Raw genomic sequence first — 11,144 nt, 5'->3', positions numbered from 1 at the left:
AAAAAAAAAAAAAAAAAAAAAACACACACATCTTAGTAAAACCAATACCTTCTCAGCTTCGCATCGAAGCTAAAATTAGTGAACATAGTATATGATATAACTACAAAATTCATAATGTTATGGTTTTGTATTATGATAACTATATCATATGTATATTAGTGTGATTTTTTATTATTATTAAATTATATTATATTATATTGTATATTTACTAATATTACTTACTGAAAATTTTTTTAAATATTTAATATTTTTGTTTAAAATGTACAGTAATATACCTAGAAATTTTTAATGGAGAGATGGACTAATACCAAAAAGTTTTTAAGGCTAAAATGTATGTTTTATTTATATGCTTATGTATTATTAATGTTTTTAGGTAATGGAAAACCACCAGAAATTTTAAGCCAAATGATTGCTGAAGCTAGAGAAATAAGAGAAAATCAAAATTTCCGATCTAATACATTATCTTGTGTAATTACTTCTGCTGAACCTAAAGATCAAATGAATAAAGTAACTACATTAATTATTCATAAAATATTAAGTTTAAATTATGTTAATTTTATTTCATACCTAACCAAGCTGTATAAAATTCACTCATTAATTGTAATCTTAAAAAAAGGAAAAAATATTATCTATTAAAAATTATTAAAAATAATTTCAGGATGATGATATTGATAGCCGCACAATGATTGTAGATGAAGGCACTCTTATACCTGATAAATTAAAGGGAACAAGTTTGAAAAGTAATTCATTAGTTGAAGAATTGCGTACTATGGTGATAAACAGTGATGGAGAAGATGACTCAACTATGAAAAGTAAAAATTTGATTTATCTATGAACCTATTTAATGTTATATTATTTTATTTTCATTATAGGACATGATACTGGACCAGAAGAATCAGGGAAAAAATATAGACCTTTATTTTTGGATCACTTTGATAAAAAAATTGCGGAAAAATCTAAAGTATATAATCTAATTATAACTTATACAGTTTTAGTTTTTTAATACTTAAAATTAATTATTAACAATTAAACTATTTAATAATTAAATTTATTAAAATTATTTTAACATTGCGATTAAAAAATGTAGGTGTTACATATATAAACCAACAAAAAAATGTTTTTCAAAAAGTTCTAGATAATTGTTAGCTATGAAATGACATATTTTATACTAGAATGAAGTTGAATTTTTAATATAACTTTATTTGTTTATTAGATATAAACATTTAAAGTTTCAAATTTTTGAGTTAATATACATGTATAATAGACAAGGGATTACAAAAGCAGATAGCTAATTGATTTTTTATGACATTGCTGTAACAGTCACGGATTATCAATTATGACTATCAATAGATATATTTTTTGTATTGTCAGAGAGTGTATTTATAAACTCACAATAATGTGCCTTACTACTATTGATAATAACAATGCTGTGTACTTGCTAATATTGATGTCATAAAAAACCAATTAGCTATCTGCTTTTGTAATCCCTTGTCTATTATACATGTATATTAACTCAAAAATTTGAAACTTTAAATGTTTATATTTAATAAACAAGTTTTATTAAAAACTCAAATGCCATTTACTATTAAATTAAAAACTCAAACATTTTATTAAATTCAAAATATGTGTTCCCATTTAAAAAAATGGTGTTAACACCCTTACCAGGCATAAGGGATGAACTTAAAAAGTATTACATAGTTAATAATTTAAGAACAATGTATAACTAAAGATAATAAAAAAAAAAATGTTTAAGTTATGATTATTCTGTAAGTAATTGAGTAAGTTATGATAAAACAATCACCTGTATAATCTTAAGAGAAGCAGTAAAGTATTTTTATTTATTATATACATTTTTGTGTAAAAAATTAATTATAATTGTAAAAACAATTTTTCAGTAATTTTTAGTATAATTTACAGATAATATGCATTTCATAGTACTAGATTTTAAATTAATCATATTATAATATGGATAAAGGAAACTTTTTTTTTTTAATCTTTTATAAAAAATAATTTGGAAAATATTAATCAAGTAGGTTAACTGCTGACTTAAAATTTAAATTGTTCAGGTAAAATGTGATTGTGCTATATATTTTATAGTAATCTATAAAATATTTAATTTTTATATGCAATAATAGGAAGTTTTTACATAATTAGAGTAGGATAAACCATTTATGATGAAATTGAGTGTATGATCTTAAACTACTTTCTTTAAATGCTTTTTCCAATAAAACGTTCTTTCTTAAAATATTTCTGTAATATTCTAATGTAAAAATGTGAAAATCTTCAGACAATAAAGAGATAATTGTTCATGACTAATAATGTTTGTTTGGTTTTTAATTTAGCTTGAAAATTTTGTAGAAAATAAATTATTTAGTGAAATACCAGGTGCTACTCAAGATTTTACACATGTAAATTAAAAAGAATTAAAAGGTTTATAATCATTTATTAAAAAATAGTTTTATATTTTATGATTTAGGTTGATGACCCTGACAAAACTATAACTTCAAATCAGTTTCCTATACCATCAAATAATTGTAGACCTGATGGAAATGTACCAGCTGCACCTCATAATAACCGTTATTATTCACCTATAATAGAAGGGGATTTTGAATTTGTGAGTTATATTGATAAGATAATAGTGATCTCAAATTGCATTTCTATAAACTAAAAATATTTTTAGTTAAAATTTTTAAGTTTTGATGATTTACAACAACGAATGTCTAATTTGGACTCAGAAATGGAACATGAAATAGATGAACTTAGACGAAGATACCAAACAAAACGTCAGCCAATATTAGATGCTATGGATCAAAAACGTAAACGACAACAAAATTTTTGATGTTTTATTATTTACTCAACATTATGAATCATTTCAAAAATTACTTTAAAAATTTGGTGAAATATAAGACTACACATGAGTAAGGTGCTATTATATATCTTTGCTTTTTTTTAGCTCAGATAATTATTGTAGTATCAACATATCTCACAATACTTCACGTAGCTTTGAAGTATTTTGTGAAATTTTTATTGTTTTAATAGCTTTAACAAAAATCTAAGTCATTTTTACTATCATTAGTATTATCATTATTGACAATAATATATTGAGTTATTAACATTTTTTAATTTCAAAATGATTCTATGTACATTATGTAAGTAAAAAATGTTTAATATTTTATTGAAATATTAATCAAAATCAGAATTGAATGAACTTTATTATTATTATTTTAAAAAAAATAATGATAATAATTCATAATATTTAACTAAAATAAAACCATTATATTTTTAAAATTATTTATATTTAAAAATATAATTCACTTATTATTATAAATTGCTTTGAAAAAAAAAAGTTTTCCTATATTTTAATCTATTTAAAAATGTTGTTTTTAATAACAAATCAATTTATTAAATATATAAATTGATTTATTAATAAAAAAAAAAAAATTGCAATTTTTCAATTTAATTAACTAAATTATGTAAGTTCTGTTTTTTCAGTATGTAATATTTCATTTAAATAATTAAAATTATTTAAATGGAAATATTTGAGCTATTGAATTTGTTTTAATAAGTTCAATATTTTTTTTATATTTTCATTGACTGGTGTAAAATTTAATAAGTAATAATCAAAATATTATTAATTCAATAAGTAAATTAATCAAGATAAATTAAAAGCCTTTCAAAATAACTCAGAAATAACTTAGAATTTAATTATTCAGTTAATTCATATCTTTGACATTTTTATATTTATAAAAATTAACTTATGATCAAAGAACTCTGAGGAGTGACTAATATTGTATTTTTTGTTATATTTCTAGTGTCTAATAAGCAATAACTATGATTTTCTGAATTTAAGATAAAACTATAAAACTTATATTTGAAAAAAGTATGTACATTTTTTCATAGCATATCTTTATTTTTATTTTTTCTGGACAATAAACAGGGTAGTAAATGCTTAATATCTGTATGATTATGTTATGGAAAGACTGTTTGCTAGTTATTGCTTGTAAGATAATTTTTAATATTTTACATTTCTTCTTAAACTTTATTATTTTAATAAATTAGATATTTTCTATAAATATTCTATTAAAAATTGTATTAAGAGACTGATCATTGTTTGTGAAGTATTTTGTAAGTGTTATTATCTATGATTTTATTAAATATTTATTATAGAATGAAATCATAGATTATTTAGAACTAATCAATTAACTTGTATAACTACGATTGTTAATACATTTATTTACATTTTATTATGTAATCTATAAGTGAATATGTAATTGAAATTATTAAATAAAATAGGTGGGTTTATTCCAGAAGCAATGTAATTTATTTACTTTAAATCTATTAAATATATTGCAACACTTTTGTGTAAGAAGAACCTGAATGTCAAATTATAGATTGAATTTTTGAGAAATGCATTTAAATGTAAATTTATTTTGGTATTTCATGTGATTAATATTGATAATCTTGTACTGAAGAGGTATACCATCTTAAATATTAACCCTCTTAGTATTAACGTATCATTGTTCTTATGTTAGTAAAATTGCTGCTTTTATAGATTGGTGGAGAATTGCATGGTTTACAATTATTCTGTTATTAAAAATTTGTATTTACGTTACTATCGAAAATACAAAAAAAAAATAAATATTCATTCTAAGAACTGAATAGATTAACAGTATTGTTTTAATAATGGGAAGTTCCTTAAAAAAAAAATATTTTTTTATATATTAAGGCAAAATTATTCGATTGAAGCTAAGATTCAAAATATGTAGTTTTTTTCTTAACCCAATGAAATACTTTCAGAGCCTGTAAATTTTGTGCTGACGACCAAAAAATAGGTCAAGCTTCTAATCATTTATTATGATTGAAAACGCTATTAATAATTTTTAAACTCATCTTGCATATTTAATACCTAGAAAATAAAACAATATGTTATATGTAAATAATATTATGTTTTATAATTATAACAAAAGTTTATTATTAACACTTATGTGCTATACATAAACGCAAAAAAAAATTTTTTTCCGTTAAAACGCCTAAATAATAAAAAAAAATACTATAGGATTAAAAAATAATATAATTTGTGTTTATATTAATCAAATTACTTAAGATACTATATATATATATATATATATATATATCAAGAGTAGCAAAAAAATATTTTTGAGCTGTAGAACTTCAGCATTAATAAATCAGAAATATCATTGGCACTATGATATTTTCTATGGATATGTTTTTTAATAAATTATATAAAAAGAAATCTTATTTTACATATTTTAGCTTTGATGCATAACTGACAAGACATTCGTTTTATTTTGCCACGTTTTTTTTTATATCACTACATATTTTTATCATACGTGATTACTTAGGTCATACTGAACTGATTTTACTCGATGATATGTAAAAAAATCACAAAATATATCAAGTTGAAGCTACCACTGCCATAATTTTGAAAAAAATTCCTCTCAATTGCCACAATATAGGAAAATGTTCAAAAAATTACAACTTTTATTAAACAATTAATGTTGTTTTTTTTTAGTTATCATTTTATATTAAAATAACTAGTAGAAAACTGGATAAATTTTTGCAATTTTTTTATTGATTATACTTTAAACATTTTCCATCAAGTTAACATAATTTTTTTGAAAATCCAATCGTTAATTAAGATGCTATGAGTCTGTGACGTCTACAAAAATGACGACCTGGGATAGCTACCTCAAAGTGACGCTTTTGTAATGGTATCATATTTACTGATGATAAATTCAAAACATACTTTACCAGATTTTAAATAAAATCGGGTAAATATATTTAAAATGTTATTTATTATTTAAAATAAAAAATCACTGATATAACATATCTGTTGGCTTATAAAATATATATGACGACTATTTTTGATAATTAAATTTAATACTTTTTTTTTAATTTCCAGGGGAGGTGCTTTCCAAGCTACATCATACGGTAATCGCGATTGGTAAACCAAATTTACACTTCCCCGGGGTGATGAATTGATTTGTCTCAAAACTGTGAAAGCTTTAAATCGTATCGACATTTTTTTGTCTTCAATGATTATAATATTCCAAAAAACTTGCCTTCTTTACACCTAATTAAATAAAAGCTTTTACCATGTACTTTAAGCTGAGAAAAGAAAATTTATCCGTGAACTTAATACCTAGCTAATTATTCTAAAATTCGTACAATAAGCTAAGAAATTATATTTCTATAATAATTTTGGAACATTTTTCTTAACCGTTTAGATTTGGATCGATAATTTTACTGTTATTTAAAGAAATTATGAATTGCAGTTACTTTCGTTTAAACTGAGACAATTTATTAACTTATAACTAAAAATTTTTCAATTTTTTCCTATTTTTCTGAAAAAAGTTTTTATTATTTTTTTTTTTTAATATCATTAATTCTGGAATTTTTAAATCTATTTAAAACTAGACAGATTTAAGATTTTTTGTGTACTAAATGATTAAAAAAGAAAGACTTTCCAATGACTTGTCCTCTATTAGTAATCGGCCATGTAGTTAATGATGTAATTTTTGGTTAATATATTAGACTTTTTTTAAATTGCTTTAACATAATAAATTATAATAATTATTAATTATTATAGTTTAATTTATTAAACATTTTCATGAAATCTGAATTTGAATGTTCTGGTGCAAAAAGGAAGTAGCTCCACTTTGCGCAATTTGAAGTCAAACGTCTTTTAATGTAAAAAAAAATAATTCTTTAATTTAATATCAGAAAATCTCATCTGTAGGAATTTTATGTTAAGTAATAAAATAAATACATAAACACCATTAAATTAAATAGAAATATAAAACTTGTAAACGATTGACATAAAATTAGAAAATATGAAGCTATTTTTTTGCAGCACTTCTATTTTCCTATGTAACATTGTATTACTCATAGAAATAATATAGCGCTATTTCTATAATATTTTTTTATGTGGCCACACTGAGAGAACCCGTCGTAGAGTTAGACTTATCTCTAAAGTCGTGTAAAAGAATATTGAATATTATCCACTTTTTCGTCGATCTGTGGGTGTTTTTTTCTTTTCGGCCGTAATTTTTTTTATAATTATTCGAAGATACACAGTAATTTTAAAACTATGAATCTGACAGTTTTTTAGAAATAGTCAACAATTAAATTTTCAAGTGTCTCACACTAGCTTATTTCATCGTCATTGAAGTTGAGTTATTGGTTTAAAAACTGTAATCAACATTCAAAATGGTAAATACATTTACTTAATTTAATTTCCTTTGAAACTGATCGTATACGATTAAGGGTTTTGACAGTTTCATTACAGTACAAGTAATGGAATGTAAAGTGAAGATAATTATAAATTTTATGTATAATATTTTAGTAATAATAATTACCTAATATTATTACAGACGTTTTTTGGACTTGGTCAAACAGCTGAAGTAGAAATAATTTTAGATCGTCCAGATGGTAAAAAAAAACTAGATGAAAATAGTAAAAAGGATCAAAGTTTAATATATTTTGATGGCGAAACAGTTTCTGGAAAAGTACTTAAAAAAGATTTTTAATGAAGTTTCTTCTCTTTTTTTATTCATTAATATTTTGAAATAAAAATTTAAAATTGTGGTGTATTAGGTAAATGTAGTTTTAAAGAAGTCAAGTAGTCGTTTGGAGCATCAGGGTATAAAAGTAGAATTTATTGGTCAAATAGAAATGTATTATGATCGAGGTAATCATCATGAGTTTACATCCCTAGTAAAAGAATTAGCTAGGCCAGGAGAAATGTTACAAAATACTTCATACAATTTTGAGTTTTTAAATGTAGAAAAACCATACGAAACTTATACTGGTTCTAATGTTAGACTAAGGTACAATAGTTTATTTTTTATTGATACAACATTTTACTATTCGATATCATTAATGGTTATTTTGAATTGTATAGATACTTTTTACGAGTTACCATTATTCGAAGAATTTATGACATAGTGAAGGAAATGGATATTGTTGTTCATACATTATCGTCATACCCTGATATGAACAATAGTATAAAAATGGAGGTTGGAATAGAAGATTGCTTACATATTGAATTTGAATATAACAAGTGCAAGTAAGTATTTGTTCATTGAGGCAGCCTGTCCTAGCTTAGATGATAATGTATATCTCATTATGCAGGTACTAGAATACCTGCATAGATTTCATTGTGCTGATCTATGTAGGTTTTCCTATCCTTTCTGACACAAATTTAAATTAAAAAAATTAAAGTATATTATTAATTTTTTTTTTTTTGAAAATTTGTAGATATCATTTAAAAGATGTTATAGTTGGAAAAATTTATTTTCTGTTGGTAAGAATAAAGATTAAACACATGGAAATTGCAATTATTAAACGTGAAACTACTGGTTCAGGTAATATAAAATTTATTAAAAATTATAGTTTAGAATGTCTTTGAAAAATTAATATTTAAAAGATATTTTAAGTATTAATGATACTAAATTTTTTTTGTAGATACTTTTAATTAATATAAAATAATATGTTATTATAGCTTCCAAGATACTTTTAATAAAATTATTAACTAACTGTTTGAGTATAAACTTATTTTTTGTAGGTCCTAATACTTTTAATGAAAATGAAACAATTGCTAAGTATGAAATAATGGATGGGGCACCAGTACGAGGAGAGAGTATTCCTATTAGAGTATTTCTAGCAGGATATGATTTAACCCCAACAATGAGAGATGTCAACAAGAGATTTTCAGTGAGATATTTCTTAAACTTAGTTTTAATGGATGAAGAAGATAGACGCTATTTTAAACAACAAGTAAGTTATTTAATCTTATATATATATATACTGTAATTCTTTATCATAATCCACTTAATTACTTAAAAATAATTAAAAAATGTGTAAAAAAATTTTTTTTCTTATTAAGCTATGAGTATTTTTCAATTATTAAGTACATTTTAGTATCCCTTATTTTAATAGTTTAACAAAAAATTACCTAATTAAAAAAATTGTCATACTTATTGAGAAATGAACATATAAAATAAATTATTTTTTATGTTGAAACCTTAGATATTTTTTTTTCATTTTTTACCTCCCCATAGGAGTAGATTCTATAGCAACTTCTACACAAAAATTTAACTTTTTCAACTTAATTTTTGAATTATTTTCCTGAAATATTGACTTTTTTATTTAATTTTTAATTAAAGCTTATGTAATATACATTGCTGTGAAAAAAAAAATTTGAGATATAATGAAAATGGTTATCATATTCAAAAATATGCTATTTTTGTGTTAAAATTCTTGGTATTGTATTTTAATTTATTTTATTATACCTTATAAGGAGAGTACATTGATTTTCATGAGTATTACATAAATCTAATTGACATAGAATATAGAGTTAAACTTATTTCAATTTTTTTTCTTTTAAGTAAAAAAAAATAAAATTTTAATATTTGAATCAGCTAATTTTATTAAACATCATTGCTTGTGGCAATATAAATAATAAATATTATGTAATTTATAACAATAAGTAAATTTAGACATTAATGACATTAGTCAAAAATGATATCTGTTAACTTAGATTTTCTGGAAATTATATAACCAATTTTAAAAAATTTTAAATAGTAAATATTTTTATTAGTATGTGAAAAATAAAAAATAACTATATTAAATATCAATAAAGAAAGTATACTCATTTGATACAGTATTTGTATTCTTGCAAATAAAAAGTTTGTAGCAAATTTTGTATTTTCTAGATTGTCAGAAAATTGTTTTTATAAAAATATACTATTATCATGAATGATGAGTAAAATAATCAGTGAATACTTAAAATCTGTATTTACTCTTATTTGTAAGTTAAATTTACATGTATTTCATTTATTAATTTTTTTTTAATTAAATTTATAGGAAATAACTTTATGGCGAAAAGGAGAAAAAAATATTAAAGGAATACAAAGTCGTAATGAACCATCACATCTAGTATCTGGTAAAGATGGTCCCAAGGGTAGTGAAACTCCAAGAACTACTTCACAATCAATTCCGCCTTCTGGCTCATTTGACAACACAGATTCTGAAAATAGTCAAAATTATTCTTCTCCCACTATTGAAGGTGTTGAACACCAAAACCAATCTTCAGTTGAAGATAGTATAAGTGATTAAAAATATAAATGTTGTTATTTATTTAATGTTAAAAGGAATTGCCATTTATAGAGATTTCAATTTTCATTTAATAAATAATATAGTGTTCTTTCACTGACAAAACAATAGTAACACAAGAGATTTTTATCAATCCTATTATTTTGGAATTTATTCATTTATATATTATTTATGTTATCTGTTTATTTATAATTATTTGTTTTAAGTTAACTCTAATATTTATAAAACACTTAAGTAAATTATATGTGCAACCTTCTCTTGTTTATAATTTATGTTGATAAATAATCACAAAGTATTTACTTTGTTTGAACATGTGTAATTGCTGTAAAGGTCTAAAACTTAGAGAGATACATTTATATTGTATGTAATACATATTATGTATAAAATATATTTTTATATACAGTTTAGTCTGTTATTTTCATAGACTTTCTATAGGTATCTAATTGTTATTGTGATTTATTGTTTAAACTATTTTTAATAATTTTATTTATAGTATACATATTAACATAAATTAATGAAATAATACAAATTGTATTATTGTACTTTAAGTTGTAAATATATATATGAATAATACATTATAATGTATAAAAAAGGAATTTAGTTTTTATTTATTGGGTTTATTCATAATTTTATATAATTGTAAATTTATAGTCAACTTCAATAATGAAAATATTATAAAATTAATTATTTATAAAGCATAAACTTGTATTTTTTTAAACATAATTATTGTACTTTTAAATATTGAGCTTATATTATTTATATACAATTCATTAGGGTGTTCCTTATTTTCAGTCTTCATAATTTTTAAGGTTTCACTCTTTTATATATATATGTAAAATTTGAGGACGATCAGGCAAGTTTAACTTGTGATATAATTTTATTGTACAAATCAAGGTAAGAAACGTTATGTTAAGTTAATGTACACAAGGACATTATTTAGTTATAGTTAAAGGAATTTTTTGAAAAGAAATTCTTAGGACTCATCCTCTTAAGTTCTGTATATAGGT

General features: G+C 22.1%; 2 protein-coding genes across 4 annotated transcripts in view; both read left to right on the top strand.

Annotated features, from left to right (window-relative positions):
• The window catches only part of LOC126893957 (serine/threonine-protein kinase 3), a 7,457-nt gene extending 4,326 nt beyond the window's left edge, over window positions 1–3,131 (top strand). The window contains exons 7-12 of one of the 3 annotated variants that reach the window (XM_050664532.1): window positions 374–507; window positions 659–812; window positions 873–961; window positions 2,343–2,408; window positions 2,477–2,614; window positions 2,681–3,131. In XM_050664532.1, coding sequence (XP_050520489.1) covers window positions 374–507; window positions 659–812; window positions 873–961; window positions 2,343–2,408; window positions 2,477–2,614; window positions 2,681–2,839 — 740 coding nt within the window. In that variant the 3' untranslated portion in view covers window positions 2,840–3,131. Of the gene's footprint in view, window positions 1–373; window positions 508–658; window positions 813–872; window positions 962–2,342; window positions 2,409–2,456; window positions 2,615–2,680 lie in introns of those variants that run through there. The other 2 variants (XM_050664533.1, XM_050664534.1) reach the window with 2 other exon arrangements.
• A 3,863-nt stretch (window positions 3,132–6,994) lies between these two features.
• On the top strand, window positions 6,995–10,347 carry LOC126893977 (vacuolar protein sorting-associated protein 26B-like). Its single transcript, XM_050664570.1, has 7 exons — window positions 6,995–7,233; window positions 7,395–7,529; window positions 7,618–7,850; window positions 7,925–8,089; window positions 8,281–8,387; window positions 8,588–8,799; window positions 9,889–10,347. The coding sequence occupies exons 1-7, from the start codon at window positions 7,231–7,233 to the stop codon at window positions 10,138–10,140; spliced, it is 1,107 nt and encodes a 368-aa protein (XP_050520527.1). The 5' UTR covers window positions 6,995–7,230; the 3' UTR covers window positions 10,141–10,347.
• Window positions 10,348–11,144: the final 797 nt, after the last annotated feature.

The sequence above is a fragment of the Daktulosphaira vitifoliae genome, unplaced genomic scaffold, assembly GCF_025091365.1.
Source record: "Daktulosphaira vitifoliae isolate Bord-2020 unplaced genomic scaffold, ASM2509136v1 Scaffold_1, whole genome shotgun sequence".
Taxonomy (NCBI): Eukaryota; Metazoa; Arthropoda; class Insecta; order Hemiptera; family Phylloxeridae; genus Daktulosphaira; species Daktulosphaira vitifoliae.
The sequence above is the reverse complement of the archived record's forward strand: the minus strand, read 5'-3'. Positions and strand labels throughout refer to the sequence as shown.

Excerpts from the sequence above, each read along its gene's own strand:
- LOC126893977 (XM_050664570.1), top strand. Across the intron at positions 7,530-7,617 it reads GCGAAACAGTTTCTGGAAAA|GTAAATGTAGTTTTAAAGAA; the intron begins GTACTTAAAAAA and ends GTGGTGTATTAG. Across the intron at positions 8,090-8,280 it reads TTTGAATATAACAAGTGCAA|ATATCATTTAAAAGATGTTA; the intron begins GTAAGTATTTGT and ends GAAAATTTGTAG.